The following is a 27871-nucleotide window of genomic DNA, read 5'->3' on the forward strand; positions in this document are numbered from 1 at the left end:
GGAGGCCGGTCGCTCAGACCATCCCTATCCTTAAATCCATCCAACGTAGAATAGATCCATCCCTGGTGAATCCTAACCTCACCAGAGCCGTCAACCCCAGAGTCGAAAAACTTTTTCGGGCAGCCCAGTCTGACCCTCTTTATATAAGAGGACATCTTAAACCAGACTCCCTAGTGGTTACCAACACTCGGAAGAGGGCTGGGACACCCTTATCGTCGTCAGAAGCTCCTCCCGACAAGGAGAGCAAAAAACTGTATGGGTTTGGCAGGAAGGTAGCCTCAACGTCCGCCTACCAAGCAAGGATTGCAAACTCCACCACCCTGTTGGCAAGTTACAACTGCCATCAATGGGAAGAGGTCGCGGCGCTCATAGCCTCTGCTCCTGAACCGTTAAAGGGCCAGTTGGCTCGGATCTCGGCAGAAGGGAGAGCCGTGTCTGGTTGCATATTAAAAGCAACTTTCGACGCCGCGGACAACGCAGGAAGATTGATAGCAGAAGGTACTGTTATCAAGAGACATGCGTGGTTACGGCAGTCGGGGTTCAAAACAGAAACCCAGGCTTCATTAATAGACAAGCCGGTGGAACCCGATCTATTGTTTGGGAAAGCGGTCGAAGACGCACTTAAGAATGCCAAGGACGAGTACGAGACTCTCAAATCCCTTGGCCAGCTTACCAACAAACCCCCTAACCAGAGGGGGAACAGTAATTTTCGTCGCCCATGCGGCCAAAATTCACAAAGAGGCAACTATGCCCAAGGACAGGGTACACAATGGAACAACAACCAGCAGTCTACCCAAAGTTACGGCAGGGGTAACAAGAGAGGTCGTGGAAGAGGCAGAGGCAGCCCCAACAAGGGAGGTGGCACGCCTCCACCAAAGCAGTGACGCTCAGTTCAGGGTCCCTTCTCACGCAACCCCAGTAGGGGGACGCATTTCCAACTTCACCCAGGCTTGGGAAGGGATCACCTCAGACAGATGGGTGCTGTCAACAGTGTCCACAGGATATTGTATAGAATTACTGCAGCGTCCCCGGAACCACCCTCCACGACAAAGAATACACTCCTTAGAACATCAGAAGATCCTTCTCGAGGAGATCGCCATTCTGCTAGAAAAAGACGCGATAGAACTCGTCCCAGGACACCAGGTAAACAGGGGTATCTATTCAACTTACTTCCTTGTGCCAAAGAAAGATTTGACAATGCGCCCAGTATTGGACTTACGGCCTGCCAACAAGTATGTCAAGCCCCAAAAATTCCGTATGACCACGCTACAAGAGGTAATCCCCCTCCTAAAAAAGGGGGATTACATGGCAACCTTGGATATGAAAGATGCTTATTTTCATATTTCCATGCTCCCAGCCCACAGAAAATACTTGCGCTTCAAGGTAGACAGTCGCCACTACCAATTCAAGGTACTGCCCTTCGGGATAGCTTCAGCACCAAGGGTATTCACCAAGGTACTGGCGGTGGCAGCTGCACACCTACGCAGGGAGGCAATCCCAGTGTACCCTTATCTGGACGACTGGCTCATAACGGGAGAAAACCCAGGAATTTGCAGGTCAAACATTCAGAGGACTATCGACCTCCTCCACGAATTAGGCTTCTCTATCAACGAGAAGAAGTCAAGTCTGGTGCCAAGCACCTCAAAACAGTTCCTAGGAGCAATCCTAGATACTCAGAAAGGGTTGACCTTCCCTTCGGAAGAGAGAATTCGGAATATACTTCCACATTATCAGTCAGGTCAACAAATAACGGTACGCAAAGCAATGCGGTTACTGGGCATGATGGCGTCATGCATTTACCTGGTCCCCCACGCGCGTCTGCGCATGCGTCCCATGCAGGAATGGTTGGCGAAACAGTGGTCTCAGGCAAGTGGTCAGTGGGACGATCTAGTGGTCGTTTCGCCAACACTCGTACAAAGCTTACACTGGTGGACAAGAGAGAATCTCGCAAGGGGAAAACCCTTTTACGATCCCGAAGTACAGGCAGTGGTGACTACAGATGCATGCCTGACTGGGTGGGGAGCTCACTTTCTCCACCACACAGCTCAGGGTCTCTGGTCTCACTCAGTAGCCAAGAACCACATCAACCTGCTAGAGCTTCTGGCAGTATTCCGAGCGCTTCGGGCGTTCGAGCCCCATCTGCTAAACTTGTCGGTGCAGATCCGGACGGACAGCACGACAGCCATGTTCTATCTGAACAAACAAGGAGGGACTCGTTCGCCAAATCTGTCCAAGCTTGCCCAGAAAATCTGGATATGGGCACTCAGACGGAACATCTTCCTGTCATCACAACATGTTCCAGGGGAGCTCAATTCCCTAGCGGATGCCCTAAGCAGAGACTCCCTCCCAGAAGAACACAAATGGGTCCTTCACAGAGATATCGTAGAAGATCTCTTCTCTCAGTGGGGTTTCCCCACTATAGACCTATTCGCCACAAGCGAAAACAAACAATGCCCAGGATTTGCATCCAGGTTCCCCCAGCCAGACTCCCAAGGGAACGCCCTGTGGATGAACTGGTCAGGGATGTTTGCGTACGCTTTTCCACCAACTCCTCTCATCAGGAAGGTGGTGTACAAGATGAACAAGGAATCGATGACGCTCATCCTAGTTGCTCCCATGTGGGCGAGACAACCATGGTTTCCACACCTACGCAGGATGGCGGTGTGCGAGCCCATCAAACTCCCATCCTGGTACAACCTACTGTCCCAGCAACAAGGTCAAACAGTGCACCAGAAACCCAACTCAATGAACCTGGCAGCATGGCTCCTGAGGTCATAGAGTTCGGGCATCTCAATTTACCACAGAGGTGTATGGACATCCTAAAAGAATCCAGGAAACCAAACACAAGGCACTGTTACTTTGACAAGTGGAAGAGATTCGTTATTTGGTGCCAGAATAAACAAATCAACCCGGTTGATTGCACTCCTTCTAACGTGGTAACATACATGCTCCACCTGCTGGACGCAGGTTTGGTTTTTAACTCTCTCAAGGTACACCTGGCAGCCCTCTCGGCTTACACCACATCCCATAACAGAGTATCGTGGTGGAAAGTACCAGTAGTTAAAGCCTTCATGGAAGGAGTAAAGAGACTTCACCCTCCTATTTCGAACCCACCGCCAGGATGGGACCTCAATGTGGTGCTAGCTAAGCTCATGGGCCCCCCTTTCGAACCCATGCATAAAAGTAGTCTCAAACACCTGACTTATAAAACGGCCTTCTTAGTAGCCATTACCTCTATAAGAAGGGTCAGTGAAATTCAGGCTCTGTCAGTGCAGGATCCTTTCTTTACTATCCACAAGGACAAACTGGTTTTACGCACACACCCTAGGTTCTCACCTAAATTTATATCTAAGTTCCATGTAAACCAGTCCATCGAGCTTCCGGCTTTCTTCCAGAACCCGCAAAGCTCAGCTGAGGTGAAACTACACACCCTTGATGTGCGTAGGGCGGTCCTCTACTATGTAAATAAAACCAGACCGCTAAGGAAAACAGATCAACTGTTTGTCTCCGTAGCTACAGGCAGAGAGGGGGATCGCGTCTCTAAAGGCGCGATCTCGAAGTGGATTATCAACTGTATACAGCTGTGTTACTCTCTTTCTGAAAAAACTCTGCCTTTTACGCCAAGGGCCCATTCTACTAGAGGCATTGGGGCCACTCTGGCTTTCATTGCAAATGTTCCCCTCGACACCATTTGCAAAGCAGCTACTTGGAGCTCTATTCACACTTTTACTCAGCATTACTGCATTGACACTCATTCCAAGACAGATACACAAGTGGGACAAGCGGTTCTAAGACACCTGTTTGCTCATGACCCTTCTCACATCCCACCTCCTTCTTCTGGTACTGCTCGCTAATCTATGCACAGCATGTGATCTAAGCAGATTCCACAAGCCTCAGAAGGGATACATTACTCACCGTAATCGTATTTCTGATGCTTGTATCTGCTTAGATTCACATGCGACCCACCCTTCCTCCCCTCCGAGAGAAGGCGCATGATTGCTTGTAGTCTTACCTTTCTGTCTATCTGCTTGGATTATCTGTACTCACGCTACTCCTCATGCTTCCTCATGTCAGAAAAAATACAATCTGAGGATCCTAGACGCGTGAGGGATCTTGGGTACAGTGGACGTCACACTACGGATAGTATTACTGGCACGCCTGTGTCGACGCCCATTTTCGAGTTTCGAAAAACAAACTGTAATACTCCGCAGCTTCCACTAGATGTCGGCCTATGCACAGCATGTGAATCTAAGCAGATACAAGCATCAGAAATACGATTACGGTGAGTAATGTATCCCATATATCAGCTCTAATTTCCTTTTGAGTGTACTGCCCCTCTTCACCCACGATATTACATTCATCCTTTCCTGATTCTACCCCTCCTCTCACCTTGATCTTACCTCCAACCTCCTCTGTTGTCCTTGCTTCTTCCTGCCTTCCTTTGCTCTCCCTACAACCACCTCTCTCTTTCTGATGTTTGTCCTCAGCACCGCCTCCCTGTTTTCCATCATACCCCTCTCTCCTGCTGATCATCTCTCTACAGCCTCCTTTTTCCTGCCCTGCCTCATTCTCCTTCTCTTTCCACCTCAAATTCTTGCCATTGCTCCTGCTCCTTCTTAAAACACCAAGACCCACTGTATCTCACAAAGCTTATGGGTTTTATAGAGCGTCTGTCCTTATCCACGCTAAGGTGTGGGTCAGTATGTCTTTGGATCAGATTGGTTAAACTGTGTTTGTTTGTGGGTTTTTGTTAGCCCAAAGTTTGGTTGGTGGAAATGAGAGCTAAGCCTTTGTTATGGCCGACAACCACAGAACCCTGTAGTTTATCTCTGTGAAACGTATTCTTCTGCAAAGACTGTAACTGTCATCAGCCACCACAGCCGCAATTGGCGGCTTCTTCCACGTTGGAGACTGCAACCCGGACAAAAGGGTTTTTAGTCCTTCCTTTGTTTCTTGTCTGGGCCCATTGGCCGGACGCAGGGCTGCTGGGTGTTATCTTCTCCCTCAACCCGGAAGTCGCTGCGTTTCAACCCCTCGCTGATTTTGCTCCAGCGCCACTGGTTCCTTCGCTCTGCTTGGGCCCCTCTTGATTCCTCCGCTTTGCCTCGGCTTACGAAGTGGATCTTGGTGCCTGCTAGTGTCGCTCTCCTAGCGATACTATTTTCCTCTCTTTTCTCCCTCCTCTGCCGCTTCTTTCGCGGTACCCTTTCTCGCTCCGCTTCCCTCGCTGTCGCTGCCTCTGCGGCGTGCATTTTTTCTCCCTTCTCCTCCCTGGCCGCTCTCTCCCTCCGCGGCGGTAAGGTTCTCTTGCATTCTTTTCCCGCTGCCTTCCTCCTTTTCTGGGAACTGTTTGCTTCCTTTCTCTGGGCTGTGTTCCTCGGTCCACTCAGTACCTACTAGTCACCTTTTCACGCTTGCCTGCTCCTACTTCATTTAGGACTGTCCCGCCTTCCTACGGAGTACTTCACGACCCTTCAGCTACCGGTCTCATCTTCATTGGAATTTCTCTATACTCCACCGCACCTGCATTTTGGACTGTGCCTTCTCCAGCCTTGCCTGCGTGGATCTTCCAGACAGCAACGGTCACTCTGCATCCTCAACGGTTTTTTCCCTGTGTGGGTTTTTCCCTTTTTTCGGCTTGGTTCCGGAAAAGGAGTTCCGGAACTGCTGTCCATTCAGCGGTCACTGTGGCTTCTTTCCGTGACAGGCAAGTGCCCCTAAAAAAGGAAAGAGACTACCTGAGTCGGCGAAACCTACAAGACACGGACAACTCGGGAAGTTCAGGTGAGGAGAGTGTGGAGGTACAGGGGAGAGACGTGGTTCGACAGCACGAACAGTCACAGATTGAAACGCCAAAGGTTATCAGAATGTCTGCTGAGGAACAAGTCCAGGAACTACGGAAGGCTTTCCAAGCAATGTCTCTGGAGTTACAGGGTGTTAAGACTGAGAACGCCCTCCTTAAACAGATGGTAGCAGCCAGGGAAGCTTCCCACCCTCCAGAACTACCCCCCATGGCGCTTTCGTCTGGAAAGTTTGATGGTTCACCCAAGAGAGTAAGAGAGTTCTTAGAGGCCTGTGCCATCTACTTTACCTTCAGACCCCACATGTTTTCAACGGATCAGGCCAAGGTGGGGTTTCTGATCTCCGATATGACAGGGAACGCATTAACCTGGGCCACTCCCCTGGTGACAAGTGGAAATGCCATCCTGCAAGATTTCTCTGGGTTTCAGAGCCTACTGAAGCAGACCTTTGAACGACCCGAATTATCTTTCACTGCCTGCGAAGATTTGCTTGACGTAAGACAAGGTTCTCTAGATGTACTGTCTTACATCTCCTCCTTCAAGACGCTGGCGGCAGGTACCTGGTGGCCCGAACAGGCGCAGTATGCTGTTTTCAGGAGGGGTTTGAGAGAAGAGATCAAGGATGAGTTGGCCAGATCTCCCCGCTCTCCCACTTTTTCAGATCTACTGGCAGCTGCTCTCCACATTGAGTACCGTCTCCAAGAGAGAAGGTCTGAACGCCAAAAACAAAGAGGATCGGGAATTCCAGTGGACCCCCCTTCACACTCATCCTCTGGGCACTCCTCTTCTAACCCTGCCGACGAACCGATGCAGATCGGTGCCACAAGAGCACCCCTGTCATCTACAGAACGAAGACGAAGAAGAGAGAAGGGACTGTGTGCATACTGCGGTTCCGATCAACACGTCCTAAAAGACTGCTCGGAATTACCAGAGAAGAAGGCGGGAAACGATTACCCCCGGCGCCAATAGGGACCAGTGTCCGGGGGAATTCAGAATGTTTTCATCGTCCCTACGTTACTCTATCTGTGTCAGCATCAGATTCCCAAGATGATTCCAGACTGATGGTAATATCGGTTAGCCTTAACATCAAGGGTAAATCTGTAGAAACCATGGCCTTAATGGATTGCGGAGCGGCCGGAAACTTCGTGGACACTCTATGGGCAGATAAGATGAAACTGACCCGGATAGCCCGGAAGGAGGGTCAGAAAGTGGAAGGAGTTGACGGTACCCCTTTATCCTCCGGGCTCATTACTCATACCACCGAGCAACTGTCTTTAGTCATCAACAGACACACGGAGGTCCTTCAATTTGACATCATCCGGGCCGCTCATTTTCCCACAATCTTAGGAATCCCGTGGCTTCGCAGGCACAATCCCCACATCAACTGGACCGAGAACCAACTGAGTTTCGGTTCCTCATATTGTGCTGCCAACTGTCTTCCGTCAGAAGCTAGGAAAGATCCACAGTCTGTCAGGATTCTCTCGAACGATCATGTGGGGATTCACACTCTCCCTAATTTTTGTGCAGAATTTACGCAAGTATTCCAAGAGAGCCTTCACGCCCGACTACCACCTCACCGGCCAGAAGACTGCTCAATTGATCTCGAACCCAATGCTCTGGTTCCATTTGGGCGAATGTTCTCCCTTACCCAGTCAGAAAAGAGGGTACTAAGGAACTATCTTGATACTAATTTGGAGAATGGGCTGATCCAACCTTTGAAGTCTCCCGCCGGAGCCTCCTTATTCTTCATCAAAAAGAAGGACAGCACCGACCTCAGACCCTGCATAGACTACAGGGGTCTTAATAAGGTGACCGTCAGAGATCGGTATCCTATGCCGCTCATAACCGACATCATCGAGGCGGTGAAAGGAGCTCGGGTATTCACCAAGTTGGATCTCAGGAACGCATATCATTTGCTCCGCATCGCCGAAGGGGACGAATGGAAAACAGCTGTTCGTACCCCTTACGGTCTCTATGAGTATAGAGTTATGCCATTCGGATTGCTGAATGCTCCAGCAGCTTTTCAGAGATTCATGGATAGGATGTTCTCAGATCTGCTTTCAGTCTCAGTCATAATCTACCTTGACGACATCCTTGTATTCTCCTCTACCATGAAGGAACACGTGAAACACGTTACTCAGGTATTGTCTCGTCTCCAGGAGAATCAGTTGCTGGTCAAAGCTGAAAAATGCAGGTTCGCGGTTTCTTCGGTGCACTATCTAGGATTCATCCTTTCCGAAGAATGGGTTGCTATGGATCAGACCAAGGTTGAAGCTATTCTCGACTGGCCGGCACCTACCTCCATACGAGAGGTACAAAGATTCCTGGGCTTAGCTAACTACTACCGAAGGTTCATCTCTAACTTTTCTGAAGTGGTGTATCCTATTATGCGACTGCTCAAGAAAGAGGCATTCCCGTTTTCCTGGTCAGACAAGGCCGGAAAGAGTTTCAGTCATTTTAAAAGTCTTTTCTGCTCAGCTCGAATTCTGCAACATCCAGATCAGACACAACCCTTTATTCTGGAAACGGACGCTTCAGCAGTTGCGGTAGGAGCCGTTCTTCTTCAGGCCATGCAGGGTGTGGAACATCCGGTGGCCTATTTGTCAAAAACTCTTTCTCCCAGCCAACTCAATTACTCTGTGCTGGAAAAGGAACTGCTGGCCATGAAACTTGCCTGTGAAGAGTGGCGTCATCTGCTATTGGGGGCCAGACATCAATTCCTGATCAGAACTGATCACAAGAATCTCAAGGTTCTTCGTGAAATGGAGTGTTCAAATTCCAGACAGGCCAGGTGGGCTCATCTTTTTGCACAGTTTGAATTCCAGGTCACATATATCCCTGGATCCCAGAATAGTTTGGCAGATGCTTTGTCCCGCAAAGACTCCATTAAAGAGCACACAGCGATCAGGACGGAGTCCATGTTTAACCGTAATCAGATTCTGGCTTGCATCGGATCTTTCCTTCAAGATGTCAAGACGGTCCTAGTTCAGGAAGGACCTCGACTGTCCTTACGCTCCACTTCCCCCTTTCAACAAAAAGGGGACTGGCTTTTCTACAAGAGAAGATTGTACATCCCTAAGGGTCCTCTACGCACTAAGATCTTGAAGGGGAGCCATGATTCTCACTCTTGAGCTCCTTTCCAGAACTTTTCTGTGGCCCAACGCGAAGGAGGAGACCTACGAATATTGTAAAGCCTGCCCGATTTGTGCCAGAGCCAAATATCGCCTGGGTAAACCTTTAGGTCTGTTGATTCAAGTCGAACTGCCTGCTCGTCCTTGGGGACTAATCTCCACCGATTTCATAGTCGATCTGCCAGTCTCTGAGTCCTGCACTTGTATCATGGTTACGGTGGATGCTTTCTCCAAACTGGCTCATTTCTCCCCTCTTCCAGGTCTACCCACTGCGGCCAAAATGGCAGAAGTTTTTTCTCGAGACATCTTTAAGCTGCATGGTCTACCCGATAAGATAATTTCTGATCGGGGAAGCCAGTATATCTCAAAGTTTTGGACGGCATTGTGCAACCGGTTGGGCATTGAGAAGGCTCTGTCTTCGGGTTTTCACCCAGAATCCAATGGTCAGACGGAACGACTCAACGATACACTAGAACAATACTTACGGTGCTACATCACCCAACACCAAGACAACTGGGTCTCTTTGCTTCCTACTGCTGAGTTCTCGTATAACAACACCAGGCACTCGGCCACCGGACTCTCTCCTTTTTTCTGTACTTATGGGGTCCATCCCCGTTCATTGTTTCCAGAGGTTCCCGGGTACACCAATTCCCCGGCTGCGGAGGAAGTCCTAGGAAACATCAAGGAGGCTCAAGCTTCTGCTATCCGGAGTTTGGAGGCTAGCAGAAAATGGTCAAAATCCAGCGCAGATCGACACCGCAAGGATTGTCTGGCTTGGGAGCCTGGTGATCAGGTGTGGCTAAACACCCGGTTTCTGCCCAGATGGACACGGCCTTCTAAACTATCCCCTCGATTTCTAGGACCTTTCCTCATTCTCTCCAAGGTTAATCCGGTTGCGTATCGCCTCCGGCTCCCTTTCTCTCTTCGCCGTATTCACCATGTTTTTCATGCTTCTCTTCTCAAACCTTACTATCCTGATCTGCACCTTCGGCCCATCCCAAAGTCTACTCCAACTCAGTCCCCGGAGTCAGAGGAGTATGAGGTATCTCGTATCCGCGATTCCAGGTTTTATCGCGGACGTCTGGAATACCTCTTGTCCTGGAAGGGATACCCTGAGTCGGAGGACTCATGGGAACCGGCTTCACAGGTTCATGCTCCGAGATTGTTAGCCCTGTTTCACCGCCGTCACCCAGGGAAACCCGGGGCGGTTAGGTGGAGAGGAGGGCATACTGTCATCCGCCACCACAGCTGCAATTGGCGGCTTCTTCCACGTTGGAGACTGCAACCCGGACGAAAGGGTTTTTAGTCCTTCCTTTGTTTCTGGTCCGGGCCCATTGGCCGGACGCAGGGCTGCCGGGTGTTATCTTCTCCCTCAACCCGGAAGTCACTGCGTTTCAACCCCTCGCTGATTTCGCTCCAGCGCCACTGGTTCCTTCGCTCTGCTTGGGCCCCTCTTGATTCCTCCGCTTTGCCTCGGCTTACGAAGTGGATCTTGGTGCCTGCTAGTGTCGCTCTCCTAGCGATACTATTTTCCTGTCTTTTCTCCCTCCTCTGCCGCTTCTTTCGCGGTACCCTTTCTCCCTCCGCTTCCCTCGCTGTCGCTGCCTCTGCGGCGTGCGTTTTTTCTCCCTTCTCCTCCCTGGCCGCTCTCTCCCTCCGCGGCGGTAAGGTTCTCTTGCATTCTTTTCCCGCTGCCTTCCTCCTTTTCTGGGAACTGTTTGCTTCCTTTCTCTGGGCCGTGTTCCTTGGTCCACTCAGTACCTACTAGCCACCTTTTCACGCTTGCCTGCTCCTACTTCATTTAGGACTGTCCCGCCTTCCTACGGAGTACTTTACGACCCTTCAGCTACCGGTCTCATCTTCGTTGGAATTTCTCTATACGCCACCGCACCTGCATTTTGGACTGTGCTTTCTCCAGCCTTGCCTGCGTGGATCTTCCAGACAGCAACGGTCACTCTGCATCCTCAAGGGTTTTTTCCCTGTGTGGGTTTTTCCCTTTTTTCGGCTTGGTTCCGGAAAAGGAGTCCCGGAACTGCTGTCCATTCAGCAGTCACTGTGGCTTCTTTCCTTGACAGGCAAGTGCCCCAAAAAAAGGAAAGAGACTACCTGAGTCGGCGAAACCTACAAGACACGGACAACTCGGGAAGTTCAGGTGAGGAGAGTGTGGAGGTACAGGGGAGAGACGTGGTTCGACAGCACGAACAGTCACAGTAACTTAGTAAAATATAGGTCTCCTGGTGCACAGTCACATGCCAGATGACTGCAGGGAGCACTATTTTTAGATTGTACCATGTGTTGTCCCATTTCTGGAGTTCTTGGGACATTGTTCTCTTTGCCAGCAGGACTCAGCAAACATTCCTTCACTAATCTACATTTTCATTACTATGTGGATGATGAGCAGATGCATCTGTGTGCCTCATGTAAAAACCAGTTCTAATGGATACCTCCCACAGCATTAGCATCCCCTGCACCCTGACACGCACACTGCCACTCTCGACCGAATTCTCTCCTCTCTTTCCCCCGGATCTCCTCAAAATGATTGCCTCCCTCAAAACTACTTCTTACTCTGACGATATAATTCCAGTATCCATCATTAAACAATTGACAAGCCCAACACTCAATGCGCTCCTCAGCATCATCAATGCCTCCTTCGCAGAAGGATCATTCCGGAACACCTTCAAGACTGGTCTCCTATGGGCGGTTTATAGTAATTCCATCGAATTTTTACCATCGAATGACCATTGCATGCATGGTCATGCATGCATGTTTTTTTCTTTTTTTTTTTTTTTAAAGGGGTGGGTCCCCGCCAACTCCAAGTTTTTCACCCTTTAAAACATGTTATAAATAACAATAAACCCTTTACCTTCAAAAAACATGCAATCAATGCATATTTTTGCAATGCAATTTTGTCGATGGAATGGCATTCGATGGTTCTGCTTTAGGTGAAATGACCAGATACCTCTACGGCCTCTTTGGAAAAAACCAACCCTACATCCAGACGACCTGGCCAACTACAGGCCCATTACGAACCTCCCGTTTCTATTGGCAAAATCTCCACCTCCTAAATGACTATCAATCAGGGTTCTCCACAAAGTGTAACATTGAGACAGCCCCCACTTCATATAAGGCAAAAACAAGCCCCTCTTCAAACGTTCTCACACGGTCCGGGGGATGACCTAAATGTATTAATATATAAAGGAGATCATTACACCATATAACATTTTACTGATCTAGTGCATATGTGTTGGTGTGTACCCCACAATACTGGTACCTTCAGTCCTGAAAAAATAGACCCGGTACTCATTTTTTAATCATTAATTCACAAGTATAAAAACACTTATAAAAGTGTTTGGTATGAGTCAAACCCAACCTCACACAGCATGGTAATAAAAAACAATACAAATTACAAATTACACATCCATATATCCACATAAAATGATAAAAAGAATTACAAAAACAGACAATAAATGGATTTAACAATTTTATCACGGTGTGGTGGTGGTATACTTTGGTGCAGCAAAAAGGGCTGTTTGGTGACATACTGGTGTTTATCCTGGTAAAGGGAGAAACGTTTTGGTGGTCTGATTGTGATGAATTATATGTGTTGATTGGTTTGCAGCTTTTAAGTTGGCCCTCAGCTACTAGGAGCTATCGAATAATCAAGACTCGACTTGTTGGAGTCAACGGCCAAATGGTGGTGTAGTTACACCGGCGCTACTGGTACCAATTGAAGAGGTATGTAGCTTGTTATTGGGGACAGGTTGAGTGCAATCATGTCCTAACTTTATCAGTGCTTTGTGATTTATTAAACAAACTGCACTGATGCGTGGAATTTGTTTCTGAGCTTATCTGACTGGTGTATATGGGTGGTGACTGCCCCATTTGTTTGTTTCCTGGTTTAGGAAATGTGTTAGAACCCATAATTGTGACCTTGGATTGCATGGTGGAAACTTTGAAATTGAAATATTCCCCTGAAGAAAGTTCATGCATCTGAGCAACCAAGAACTGAAACATGTCGGGAGTTGTTTGTACCTGAGTCATTACACTCAGGTTTTGGAAAATTGTTAAATCCATTTATTGTCTGTTTTTGTAATTCTTTTTATCGTATTATGTGGATATATGGATGTGTAATTTGTAATTTGTATTGTTTTTTATTACCATGCTGTGTGAGGTTGGGTTTGACTCATACCAAACACTTTCATAAGTGTTTTTATACTTGTGAATTAATGATTAAAACATGATTAAAAACTAAAAAACTTTTTTACAACTGAAACAACAAGTACCGGGTCTATTTTTTCAGGACTGAAGGTACCAGTATTGTGGGGTACACACCAACACATATGCACTAGATCAGTAAAATGTTATATGGTGTAATGATCTCCTTTACATATTAATACATTGAGACAGCCACCATCCAGTTGGGATAAGGGTGACTCGTGCCTCCTCGTCCTCCTTTACCTCTCGGCTGCATTCGACACCGTCAGCCACTGCATCCTTCTCTCCCTCCTTGCTGACAGGATGGGATTCTCTAGCACTGTCCAGACTTGGTTTACATCCTACCACTCAGGCAGACACCAGCTTGTCCAGATGAACTAGTTGCATTTTAACCAACTCCAGGTCCCTTGCAGAGTCCCTCAAGGCTCCATCCTCTCAGCAATCATTTTTTGCCTTTACCTGGAGCCTCTGGGCACTCTTCTCAAGATCCCAATGTAGCTATCCACCATTACGCAGACGGTGCTCAGTTGTACATGAGAGTAAATAGCGTGCAGGACATAATTTGTCTCTGCGATTACCTAACCATTATCCAGTCCTGGATGTCGACTGCCTCCCTCAAACTAAACTCATGAAAGACTGACTTTTGATCCACAACTCTCAGACTCGGCAAAATCATTAGGCTTCACCATTGATGGAAATCTGTCTTTCCAGAAATACATGGCCAAGAGGGTCCAAATAGCCTTCTACCCTTTGAAAAATCAAACCCTTCATCCTGCCGCCAGACTTCCGAACCGTAGTGCAGGCCCCTGTGGTCTCGCACATTAATGGGGGAAATGCTCTCCTGATAGGGTGCCAAGCTGCTCACTTGGCTCCCATAAAGGCAGTCCACCCCGCTGCAGCATGTCTTATTACGGGAGCACAGAAATTTGACCGAATTACCCCCATCCTACACGGACTACATTGGCTCCACTCCAAGCCAGGATACTGTTCAAGACTGCATATATCATCTACAAAGCAGTCACAAGTAGAACACCAATGTACCTGGCGGCTAAGCTCCACATATCTGGTAGCACACACTCCTCTCACATCAAATTGACCCACCGGCTTGAATCACAACTCGTCCGCAAAGAGAGGACCCACAAACAATCCTTCTCTTGTCATGCACCCAACCTATGGAACTCGATCCCGGTGTCGGCTCGGAATGCCCCCACAATTCTCCAATTTTTCAAATCTCTCAAAACATGGCTCTTTCAACAACACCTGACCAAGGACTAAATCCAATGGACGCACATACCGACGCACAGACCTCACAGTACTGCGCTACTGTTAAAAGATGCGAGCCCAAATGCCGGCTACTCACACTCTGTACAGTGCTTCACTGCTCACGAGCTAGGTTGTGCTTTAAACAATAAAATAAAATAAATAGGAGTCTGGGCAAAGGTAGACACTGCATGTGGAACATTAAGAGACCTAGAAGTCTGGGAGGAGAAAGACCCAAGGGCCGAGGAGGAGAAGCACACATTATTATTCTGCCTAATTCATGGTTAGCTTGAAGGATGTGTTGCATAGCGCACAGTTGGTATGGTAGAGTAGCACTGTATTCTCATCCAAATGTCCATTCACTGAACATCTCAGGTGTCCAGTAGACTGGAGCCTATTGTTGATCAGTGAAACGCTTGCCACCTGTGCTGATTAATGCCGACCCCTGTGTCATCTACTCAAATCTGGGTGTTTTCACGACAACTAAAAAGTACCTTATGTAATGACGTTCAAGAATGATTGCAGTGTAACTTTTATTTGGAGGCATGTGATCTGCACCTTTTCTTACACTCGGCTTATGCAGAACACTGAGGGTGTATAATGTGGATGGCAATGAAACTGAGTGATTAGAGGCAGGAGTTTAAGTGAAAGTTGACTGCCATCCTGATTCAGGCTTCTACGGGCCAGTTGGCTGACCAAGTTATATTGAACAACACGATTGGGGTCTGCAGGCCGCATGGCTGAAGCAGGACTTACAGAAGAGTACTGCGTGTAGGCCGACACACGAGTGTTGCGCTTCAGCCCTGCAGATTGCAGAGTGCAGTAGGAAATGGGGGAGTGCTGGGAAAAGTAAGTGGCGGGGCAGGGGAAGGGGGATTAAGATTCCTCAACGAAAAGGAGCAGACGAGGGGGGAAAACAGTGTGACCTTGCAAGGCTGTCTTTACTGTGCGACCACCCGCAACATCGGTCTTATGCATGCAGGCTTTGACCCTAGATCTAAACCACCAGCGACAAAGCCAGTGCCCTATTGGCTCCAAGTGTCAGGCTCTAGGTCTATCTTCTGACTTATCAGAGTATTGCCTACAAAAGTATTATTTTATGTTAAAAAAAACAAGTCATTTAAGTTAGGCAGGGTTTCCAAAAGGTTGTAATCCTCACATTTATGAGATATCTTGCCTTGTTTTCAGAGAGTCCCCAATCGAACTGTAACACAGCATAATTACAGGTCAAATATTCCCCCTCCCAGGTATTTTAAATATGTTCCGTGGTGGTATTCTTTTTTTATATATGAGATTTCTTATAATCTACCTGCGATGATCTCATATTAATATTAACTTTGGCCTGCATTTGGCTTCAACAACGATATTTGTGCTCTACTTTGTTTGTGTAACCCCTGTAATGTTATGATTTGTTGTTATTTGTGCAATTGCCGGTTACAATATCGAACATACACCATTAGCAGATAATGTAGCACGTGCATGTAATGCCTCTGAAGGAGAGGGTTTAGGAAACCAGTGATGTGCTCCATGTGATGGAAACATTCCTCATACCAGGTGGCTTATAGTACTGGTGACCACAGTGTAGACTAGGGGTCTGGAATTCGGGGGTCCTCATATAATTTCAACTCCCCTGATGCCTCACAATTGTCTGTGCTGGCTAGGGCACATGGGAGTTGAAGTCCAAAAACACCTAGAGACCCACAGTTGGCAGGCCCCAGGTAGAGTGTTTCTCATGATGCGTTTGGTGGTCAATACTGTTATTGTGCGACACCATCCACTTTGCGCTCACAGCTGTTTTTCTTTTCTTTTGACTTGTGCTGTAGCACCTAGGCGGATAACATCCCCGGGAAACGCCTATGCTGCTTTAAATGGTACGTAGCTCAGTTTATGCTCCGTAGATAGTAGCATGCACATGCCTAGCTGTCTGAAACACTTCCAATAGTCTACACGCAACTTTGCACAGGCGCACTGGTTCGGAATAGTCTGAAATTCACATTTTGCAAATAATTCTGTTATACAGTGACAGTAGTGTTCAAGATCACAGTGTAGCAGATGAGAATGATCAGTCATCAAGGGTTGTCCTTAATGCTGCATGGATGATTTTTTTGTTGGCCAAAAGGCTGGCTTCTCCATTAGAAAAACCCAACATCATCGGTTGAAGAGTCAATTGGGCTAAAATGTGAGATGAACATGTGCTACATAGTAACATACACATATGATGCAAACCTCCACCTTTTGGGCACTGCCCCAACACAGAACATGTTGCTTAGTAGCGCGCTGTTCAAAGTAGAAGGGCAAGGGGTCATATGAAGAAAATGTTTTATGGCTCGTGGGTTGATTATTGAAATTGCATTTTGTTTGAATTTAAGCATATTTAATCTATTGTGATTTAAATGTAATCAATCTGAATGAACACAGATGTATATAATTTGTAGTAGAATCACACCAAGCACTGTTGGAAATGTTCCTGTATAGGTACTCCGGGGTATCACCATCTGATATGGTGGTGTCGGGTTTGTGGCAGAGTCACGGCAAAGCTGGATGATAATATTGTTATTTCGCACTTTAAGTTGGATGCATTCTGCTTCTAAGCTCTGTAATAACAGGTGTTTTATTGCTCACATTAATGATAACAATAGCATTGGTCCCAGAGGTTGAACATTACCCCATCTCGTCTCAACACCAGCTCAACTTAAAAGCTGCTTGTTATTTTTCCACAGCAAATCTATTAGACAAACTATTATGCGCTCACAACGTAGTGCATTTTTGTTATCATCACATAAGTTTAATTTTCGTCATTTGCTCAGCGGGGTGCAGACGTGTACGCCGCTTTTTGTTCTTCACATTTGCATTCTGCAGTGCAAAGTCAGTAAACGCTACCTGGCATGCTGGCATTCCAGTCAATGTTTACTTGTCATTCTGAGCGCCGCTTGCCATGCTCACATGGCAGGTGGCGCTAACAATTATAATAAAACCCTCCCCGACAAGCATGTCGGAGAGGGTTTCATTTCAATTGTGAACACTGTGCATGGTCAGCAATGTTCACGACTTGCGTGCATGCTGGGGAGGGTTTAATTGTAGTTGTACACGGTAGCATGTACAATGTATCCCTATGGGGTCCGTCTGCTTTACAGGCGGAACCTTTAGGGAACCCCGCATTTGCGCCGGAATTAAAATCCATGCCGGCACAGATGCTGGAGCATTTGTATGGCTGAGACGAACGAGGCAGCAGAAACTCAAGTTGCGTTCCTCCCCTCCTCTCCACCATACAAATCCTGTCAAATGAGCCGTGGCGTGAATGCAAGGCTTAACGCCTTACTCAAGGCTTTTACGCCTTGCATTCACATTACAGCTCTATTGAGCATGAGCCCCCTTGTGTTCCTTTTCAGTGAGAACATTGACACATTCATCTTTTTTTTGTGGGTAATTTATCTCGTACAGCAGAGAAAACGTGGTTGCTTCTAGGCCGTCAATCAAGCAAGGAGCTACTTGTTCATATGAGTACCAAAATACTTAGCGGTGTCAGCCCCCATTGGCGCCCCCCCCCCGCTGTCGTGTGGGGATGACATACCTTGGGGAACCAAAACCTGAGCAGTCAGTGAATAATAGTCCGACAACAGTTAACCTTTTTGGAAACACAGATCACAGTTTATTGGAGCATACAATACAAAGGGGGCAGTCCCAGCCCTAAAGCACCATGGTTCCTGACCATCTATACCACAAAACGCCTAGCCCCCAAAAAGTGGGGCAAACTTCTGACTGTTCTGGTGTCCCCTTGCCGCCTGTATGCATGCCGCAAGGCACCGGACATTTGCGCCAGATTGATGCACAGAGTGCTTCTCCCTCGGGCCACTGCACATGAAGGTGAGGAGTCTCCAGTGTCCATAGGGATCCAACGCCTGTCGTCCGACTTTGGCCCGAGTACGGCCATCGGGAAACCGCCCACGGTTCAAGCTGCGGCGTCCTCCCCGGCTAGGACTGCCCCTAACTCCGCCACGCTTTGGGGTAGCCCCCCCCCGCTACCCCAAATGCCCCATGCTTCAATACAACTTATCCTTGCTCTAGCCAGTAAACAACCTTCAACCTTCACCCAAACCACAATTCCCACATATCACAGGGTTTTTCACATCCAGTTTTACCTTGTCAATCCACATTGTGTAAGGCCTCACCTCTTACCATTGTTCTAGATGCACCCGGCCTTCAAGCAGGGCATGCTTTCGCCCAGTTTACTTAGTAAATAAGTACTGGCATTTTAAAACTTCTCCTTGTTCTAGCTGCAAACGACCCTCAACTATCACCTAAACCACCATTCCAGCATATCACGGGGATTCAACGTCCAGTTTTACCTATGTAACGCCACCTTGTGTAAGGCCCCCCAATTTACCAAACCTTTCCAGTACACAGTGTTACCTTGTAGTTCCACATTAATCCAGTTATGCTGTGTCATTTATCTTGCGGTGGTGCCCCACAGCTTGCCCAACTTCACAGGTTCACTGTGCCATGTTACTGGACCGACTTTTCAGTTGTATGTAACCACCCTTCCAACTTACAGTGGCTGTACGCCCTCACCCGGTCCTTACACCTACATGCCCCGTGTGTGTCTGCCATCTTACCATTTCCCAATTTATCCCCCACTCTTGCAATTGGTATGTCATTGTGGGGTGTCCCACCGCTTACTCGACATTTCGGGATTGTTAGGCGCGTTCCTGGTAGCACTCCCAGGACCAAACCGAGGCGTCCACACCCTGCAACCCCCAATGCCCCCATGCTTCAATAAAACTTATCCTTGCACCGTCAACCCTCACCTAAACCACATTTCCCCCCATATCACGGGGGTTTGCAACATCAGATCTACCTTGTAAATCCACCTTGGCTGAAATCCCGTTTAAAATCGGCATTGACACAGCCAGCTGCCTTGGCCTATGTGCCTTACCCCTTCCTGGCTTTTCTTGGTTTGTCTTAAAGGAGTGCAATTCCAAAAACCAGACCACCTTGCCGACGAGCATGCTCTGTTCACCGTATCTTGGGGCTTGTCATCTCAACTTATGTATAAATGATGCAAATAAGTAACTTAACCCTGTACAGGGTTACCATGAGCATGCACATTTCGGGAGGCCACGTAGCTCCTCAAAACCTTTTGCGGTCGTTGGGCCGCGGTACTGGCAGACCCTACTGCACAAAAAAGGTCAATTTGGAACATATCGCACATTTATGCCATCCTCCAGTCTTACCACTGGTATGTAATTGTGGGAGTGTCCCACAGTTTACCAGACCTTTCAAGATCGTTATGCTGCTTTGCCCGTAACACTCCTGGGCCCCGACTGAGGCGTCCACATTGTTTTCATATCCTATGATAACACATAAGCACAAATCCGTTATTCACACCGTCAATCTGCATACTAGTGTCCCCCAGCTGGCCCATCAACCCCCAATGGATCCCCACTTCCATCGACCGTCGGTACCCCTAGCCAACCAGCTACCCCTGGACAAACCCGCTGATGGTGAAAATACCGCTTGAGCAGGAACCGCTTGCTGCTGAGAAGCCATCTCACTAATGGTACCTCCATGCAAATTGTTTATTTACGGAGACCCTTATCAAACCTTTATTGTCCCGTAAAGCCTCTTTTACATGTTTATACACGGCACACCTAACCCTTATTTGAGCTCAATACCTGAACGGTGCCCGGCTTGCCTAATAATCCTTTTCCCACTTATGAGTCCTTCAACCTGTATTTGCACATAAATCAATTTATTACACAGAATAAGGGAAGAGTTTCACACAGGGACAGCGGAAACTCAAGCCTTCTGAGCCGGTTGCTATTACAGGGGCCCACTCTGAAGGCTCATGGAAAGGAGCAGCAGGAGTGGATGTCTGTGTCTGGACCCTAAGGAACGAACAACAAAACCGTACTCACAAGACTGAAGCCTGTACGGTCCAGTAGGAACTGAACAGTGGCTCCCCTGAAGCAGGAACCAGCACACAATATGGCACAAGGTACAATACTGAAACAAGACAAAGAAAAGGGGCAGAGATTGCCTGCTCGGAAATCCAGCAGCCAAACTCTGAACAAAGGAATTACACAAGCACAAGAACAGTAACAGAAATATCCAAGGAAAGAATAGGTAGTCAAAGCAATCCAAGGAACCGTAACTCTGGACTGGAATAGCAAGGGCAGGACTGCATACAGATAAGGAAACTCATGACTGGAATGTAGGAAGATAAAGCCAGGTAACACAAACTATGGGCACAGAACAAGGAACTGCAGGCAGGGAACAAGATACTTGGTGGTAGATAGCAAGGGGTTGCAAACAGGGAAGAGAGGACTGCAAGCAGGGGAGCAGGGGTGCAGTGCAGGAAGAACAGAAGTCCAGGGCAAATGGAAGGAGAGTGAAGGCAGAGTAGCAGGGCTGCAAGGCAGGGAGCACGGGACACTGAAACAGAAGCAAGTTCTGGAAGCAACAGGACAAAGCGAAATCCAAGCATCAAAGCACAAGGAGCTGGTTACAAACTCAATGCAAGAGCCCTGTGCTCCAGCAGGCAGCTACTTAAATACTGACCTGCCCTGTGCTGTAGTAAGCTCATTATCAGCACCTGGAGCACCACACCTGAAGGTGAACTGCCTCCTCCCTCTCTGATTCTGGGAAAGAGAAAGCAGCACTGATCTCTAAGGCTTTTGCGGATTGTAGGTCGAAAACTGCTAAATAGGAATAGCCAGGGAATCAGAACTGCCACAATGTGCATTATGTAGTTTGTGAAATCAAATAATGAAGTACCAAAGTCTTGCCCACTGAAAGTAAAGACATAAATATGAATAGGTATGGTCCGGGAGGATCAAAGTGATGAATTAGTCCCAAATAGTCCACAATAGGTGGCAGTTGGTGCTCCAGTGGCACGGTTCTGTCAGGTACAGATTTTGGACCCCCCCCAGTAGGCGATTGATTAACATCTAGGGATCTTCAGGGCACCTATTTCCACATCCTCATCAAGAAGGAGCACTGTCAGTACCTCAGGTTCACTCGATGGCCAGCACTGACAATACAGGTGCTTGCCATTCGGTTTGAATGTGGCCCCCAGAGTGTTCATGAAAGTGCTTTCAGTGATGGCAGTCCGTCTTCAGCTCCAGAAGATCCACAAGTACCCTTCCTGGACGATCGGGTGAGCAGGGGTCCCTCTTGGGAGTTTGATGTGAACATCAGTCATGTGCAACAACATGCATAATCTGGGGCTTTCGATCAACATGAAAAGGTCATGCTTCATTTGATCCCAGAGGATCTTGTTCATAGGGGTTGTTCTGGCCACCTCTCTCGGTAAATATTTCTACCTGTCCAATAGGATTGTGGCATTGAAACAGACAATCCATCATTTCTCCCTCAGGACTCAAACATCTTCCTGGTAGCACCAGAGGTTTCAGCAGTTGATAGCCTTATCCATTCTAGTTGTACTTCTTGCCAGACTCAGAATGTCGCCCTTGCAGTTACATTAACTAGCGAACTGGGATTAACTGTTGGACCCTCTGTCCATGACAATTTTCATCCAAAGTACCCTTAAGTGGTAGACTTTCGAAAAGAACATTCTCAGGAGGTCCCCATTTTCCCCCTTTACTTCTTCTCCTCAAATCTCAGTGATGACATACTCCTCACTCTCTGGATGGGGAGGCCACTGTCAAATGCACCAAGCTGATGCTTTGTGGTGCATCCAAGGGAGGCTTCTTCACATAAATTACTTGGAATTGTGTGCCATTTTTCAGACCTTTCCTGCCTCTGCTCCAGTGGAAAGTGGTTCAGTCGTGTTTATGAAAACCACTACGTCCATGTTCTACCTGAACAAACAAGGAGTAACAAAATCTCCCTCTTTGTGCTTCGTAGCCTGCAAGCTTTGGGAGTGGTGCCATCTGAACCAGGTTCCTCCAGTTGCATCTGTAGGAGTGCATAAGTAAGACTCTGACACAGAGCAGTCATTGTGGTTGCCCTAAACCTTTTTTCCAATGATAAAATGAAAAGAAAACCTTACCTTGTCCTAACTCTAAGAGGGGTTTCCATGTCTCAACCAAAATTACCAATGTCACAGTCAGGATGTCAAAACGAGTTCACAGTCCTATGTCAGAATCGTAATCCAGAGAAATGGCTCCCTTTCCCTGGACAAAAAAGCAGTTTCTTGTTTTAGAAAGTTCTTAAAGTTCAAACTGAAATGTTGGGCAGAATCTCTCCTTCTTCAGCATTCCTCATGCAACTGGTACTGTTGGTCAACTGCTAAGGGACCTGCCCCCTTCCCCAGCCTCCCTTAGGCTTGTTACACATTTCAACAATTGGTTGGGGAATGCCTCCTTTTCCCCAACTGGCCTTTCTCGAGCTTCCTCAAACAGCGGTGGGTCCCTGACCCTGGTTGGCAGACTTGGTTCCCTCATCAGGCACTACGACAAAGAAAAGGAGCCCAGAAGCTTCTCCAGACTCAAGTGTGCCCCTGACCCTGGTTGGCAGACCTGGTTCCCATCTACCAGGCACTACGATTAAGAAGAGGAGTCTGGATGCTTCGCCAGACTCAGGTGGGTCCCTGACCCTGGTTGGCAGACTTAGTTCTCTTTTCTCCCAAATCTCTTAGGCTCCAAGGCAGACTTTGTTTACTTGCCTGCCAAGCACTGTGTTCACTTGCATCACTCTCACAGTTCTCTTCGCAGTCTCTTGTCTTGACAAACAGACTTGGTTTACTCTCCTGCCAAGTATTGTCCGCGGCTCCTGTTCGGCTTGGAACTTGTAGTTGGACCGCATGGTCCTGCAGTGCTACGTTGCTTGTGTTCTTTCCAGCTGGCCTCCTTCTTCTCTCACGATGACCCCGGGACACTGTGCTTCTCGCTGGTCCGTGTCCTGGTCTTCCCTTGCTGTTCTTTGTGGCAAGTGTTCGCCACGCTCACGCTTCCTTTAGGGAGGATCGGACAGGCAGGTAAGTCCATTGTCAGTTTTTATCTCGGCATTCAGTACGGCCTGTAGTTGAAGACTAGATCGTTCCGGTAGGTTCCTTTGTGTGATCCTCGCGGATCCACCCTTCTTCTTCATCACAGTCCCTTTGTCTGGATCTTCATGGCAACTACCCCCACTCTTCCTTGTCTCAGTCCTTTCTACTTCCTGAATTCTACAGAAGTACCCGTTGCTTCTCGAAACTAGGTCTGCGTAATAAATACCATAATAATAATAATAATAGTAATAATAATCATCGATCATCCACTATGCTTACAAATCAGATGGGCTTTTGAGGGGGTACAAACTAATCCAATGTTACATCTATCAGAGGTAGATGTACTATCCAACAATAAATGTAGAATCAAATGGGGTAAAATTGATAAGGCCACAATTCATATACTAACAATTAGCCCTAACCTGGCTCTCTTGTCTACTTGTATCTTCTGAGAATTTAGCATTATTTGAGTTGAGAATTACTAGCTGTTCCATCATAATGCTGTCCAAAGCCCTAACAACTTTCAGAAACTGTAGAATGATGAAACACAAACTTTTATCTGCTCTAAAATGAGCCATTCCAATCAAACTAGAGGTTATCCTGGCATGGGAGGATTATTAAACACCTCTAGCCTGGCGCAAACTAGAACTAATTATTTTTGTCTGGGAGGCACTCTTGAGGGCTTGTGCTTCAAATAACTCAAAAAGGTTTTGGTATCTTGTATCAAATGGCCCCCCCTTATAAACATGATCATAATGGTCTGGAAAAGAATGTAGAGGAGTGGGTTGACAATTATTTTGCACTTTACAAGGAAGCAAATTCTACACCTGAAGTCGCACCAGTAATTATACCATCCAAAAATGGCAACCATATTTTGGGGGCAGGTTCCAAACGATTGTACGATATAAGAGGTAATGGCTTCCATCATGAAACAGTCTGCAACACTTTCTCCTGGTCCGGGTGGAATTCTGGCTGACCTTTTTCGCGTTAAAATTGAATTCTGGCCACCAATCCTCACAATTGTTTACAACTGAATAATTAAATTTGGCAGGGAGTCTGAATCATGGATATTGGCAATAATATTTTGAATATTTAAAAAAGGAACTAGACCCAGACCATTGGCCTAAAGTTAATAGATCTAAACTCTGGTATGTGCTCAGGTCCTTGAATTTCCCAAAAGACATTTTAAATATCTTGATAAATCAATATTTAGACACCAAAGCATGTATTAGAAGTGGAGTATCAGCAGGAGAACGCCATGGGTGTATTTTGGCTCTGTCGTTGTTCTCCTTATATATAAATGGTTTGGTCGATGTCCTCGTGAGTAGTGGTATAGATGCAGCAAAGATTAGGAAGACGTTTTTACCTGTGCTCATCTATGTAGACGATACTGTGCTCATAGCTCGCACTCCGCAAGCTTTGCAGCAATGAGTACACCACTTTCAAGAATTCTTTAGATCTTCAGGTGAACCTGAACAAGTCTGCAATAATGATCTGTTCTTTAAAGAGGAGACATTAAAAAATACCCCCAGATGTGAAGTAACCAATACCCAATTGTGCAGGTGACAGCATTTGACTAGCATGGCATTAGATTTTCAAAAACCCTAACAGGGGGGTCCATATATTGCCAAGCAAACACTTAGAACGAAACAAACCCTTGGTAGCATTGCTAGATTTACGAGAATGTGTAACTCACAACGCTTATAGGTTAAAGTTTCGACTCAAAGGATCGAATGACAACAGGGTTGAGTCAATTCGAGCGAAAAAAAGGATCTTTTTTTTTTTTGGGGGGGGGTCCCCCCCGCAAACCCCTTTTTTACTAAATAAAAAAAATATATACATTTTAAAAAAAAATGGATCCTTTTGTTTTCGGTCGAATGCACTCTCACCTTTGGCATTCGATCCTTTTGATTTCGCAACTTTGACTGGACACCACTCAACAACCACTCAACATGATATTAAACATCTATGCTATGAAATCTAAATATGTTGCACTTTATGGGCCCACTCTTTGGAAAATTTCAAATGTGTCCTTATTACAAATATGCGAGAACAACTGTGGGGTCTTCCACAATCAGCACCCAACTAAGCTGTGCATTTAGAGTTAGGTATCCACCATTTGGAGGATGATCTGAGGCTGGAGACGGTCCGTCACTGGATGCACCTCTGATCAAACCCCAAAGCAATTCTAATGCAATTCATTATTATCAACATCTTGAATGAACCTGGTTCTCTATATATTTCGTGACTTGGGCATATCAAGCACTCCATAAATGAAATGAATGCTCTACCCCAGTTTTCACCCTAGAATTATTAGATCTGCCAGCAAGAGTCGCAGTATCTAATCAACTTAAAGCTTTTTATTACGAACAATGTGAGACCACAGAATTATAGAAACCAGCCAACCGGAAAAAGGTGTTGCTTGCTTCAAACGAAATCCAGAATTATCTGCTATGGAGCAATATGTTGGAAAATAGATGACTTATCACAAGGGCTTTTTTGAACGGTTTACCTCTCAGGGCGATAGCGGCAAATTGTACAGGCAATGACTGGGACGAAATGCGCAAAATGTGTTCTGCTTTATCAGAAGACTTATTTCATTTTATACTCTTCTGCACAGCATTTCAAAAGGTTGGAGGAAGAACGATATCACCTTTCCTAAAAGGGGCTGGCTTCACACAATGCCACCCGGCTTTTTATTATTTACTAAGAGCTGACACACTGTTAACAGGCTGGGCATTATTATTGTTCTTTAGACAGGCTCTAAGAACAAGGAATAGAAATGTAATAGCATAATATAATTCACACCTAACCTGATTTTGACTGGTTTTATCACTGATTCATATTATTATTGTTCTAAATTCTGTATGGTATGATCGTTTTTAATGATGTGTTTCATATGGAAAATGACAAATGCTGTGTGGTTCAAAACTCCTCTGTTCAGCTATGTCTTACGTGGGTTGCAAAATTTTGACACAGATGTTGTGGCAGGGAACGCATATAGACCAAACCGCACTGCATTGGAAGCAAACACGAGTTGCTGTTTGCTGTATCCCCAGCTCAAAATATAACAAAATAATTTACTGGAACTTCATAATTGTGTTACCATACATGCTTTTATTCCACAAACCCTCAGCCAGAAACTGCATCGCACTTAAATACGTTTTAGAGGCCAGATTGGTATGTATGAACAGATCTTAAAAATGCCTATGACTCGGTAGCCACCAATGGCCACCAATAGTTCACCTCTATTACGGGAATATTTCTACAAAACATGTATACAAAATGAGAAGATTAATACCTAAATAAATTGCTGATATCATCTTCCAAGAGCATTACACACAAAAAAACAAAATTAGGAGGGATTCATGATGATGCCGACTGCAGTGGACGTAAGTCATCGAGCTCTGCCGAGAACCGCTACCAATGAAGCACTTTCCCCCCTCCCGGTACAGAACCGGGGATGAAAAGCGGGATACCATAACTTTGCACCACAGCGGACGGCTCTGATTGAACCCAGGAGTGTCGTTTCTTCTTGGAGAGCCGACCCCTTATTCGGAGCGGCTCTTGGTGGAGTGGCTCTGGAGGTCATGATTCCGGGTAAGGTCTCCTGAAGTCTGGGTGCGGGACATGGTGGTGTGCTCGTCCAGGACCCAGCTTTCTGCACCACTAACGAGAGGGCCCAGTCTCCATCTCGATCTAGGAGGGGGCGCAGGAAGGAGCACAGAGGACCACAGGACTGGAGCTTCTGAGTCGTGCTATTTCGCCAAACCCGGCCCCTGCTGCAGCCAGCACAATTATCCTGCTTGGCCTCCCGACTGTGCGACTCCGCTACCCAGGCAAAGAAGCGCGGTCCACTGATGATGAGCAGACTCCAAGCGATTGGGGCCTTATAAAACAGATGCTGCTCTTGCCCAAACCTGCTGAATCTTTGTGCACTCGGAGCTGGCATTGGGGATCCTGCCCACTTTTAAAAAAAGTTTAATGCATGAGGGGTTGGGGGCCAGAGGGAGCAGGTGTGGTGTCACCAGCGGCCCCAGAGCCTACCTAAGAGCCCCTCTGGATGCCTAAACCCAAGGGCAAGGAGGCTGACCCTCACCCCAAGTCTCAGGTGCCTCTGGATCTGGATAAGGGGAAACTACAGCACTTTTGGAGCCAAAGCACCCTATACCAGGATAGTGGAATGTAGGCATCCGAGTGTGAGCAGGTAGCTACTAGAAATGAAACCCTATCTAAAACGGAACTTCAGCGTTGTCTCATGTCCTTCCAGGAAACATTTATGGCATCCTTTCAAAAACAATTCCACTCCATAAAGGCTAATCTCCAGCAGTCCATAAAGGAGATCAAAGAGGATCTGACACAATTGGGCCAAAGGACTGACACCAACGAAAGGGTCATTCAGGATGAGGTCCAATCCAGCAGCACTCTGTTAGAACATCTAAACAGAACATCTATGAACTTGGAACTGCAGTGTGAGGACCTTTTGAAAATCACTCCAGACGCTCTAACACAGT

General features: G+C 47.0%; 1 protein-coding gene across 6 annotated transcripts in view; it reads left to right on the forward strand.

Annotated features, from left to right (window-relative positions):
- GTF2IRD1 (GTF2I repeat domain containing 1) overlaps positions 1–27871 on the forward strand; it is a 1038761-nt gene that overhangs the window by 762529 nt on the left and 248361 nt on the right. For 4 of the 6 annotated variants that reach the window (XR_011274579.1, XM_069614744.1, XM_069614747.1 and 1 more), the window contains one exon: positions 16231–16278. The exons of the other annotated variants lie outside the window; for them this stretch is intronic. Coding sequence is in view for 3 of the 4 variants with exons in the window: in XM_069614744.1 (XP_069470845.1) it covers positions 16231–16278 (48 nt within the window). In the remaining variant the exon portion in view is untranslated. The remainder of the gene's footprint in view (positions 1–16230; positions 16279–27871) is intronic. 6 annotated transcript variants of the gene reach the window in all.

Source organism: Ambystoma mexicanum, chromosome 9, assembly GCF_040938575.1.
Source record: "Ambystoma mexicanum isolate Mex_15411 chromosome 9, UKY_AmexF1_1, whole genome shotgun sequence".
Classification (NCBI taxonomy): Eukaryota; Metazoa; Chordata; class Amphibia; order Caudata; family Ambystomatidae; genus Ambystoma; species Ambystoma mexicanum.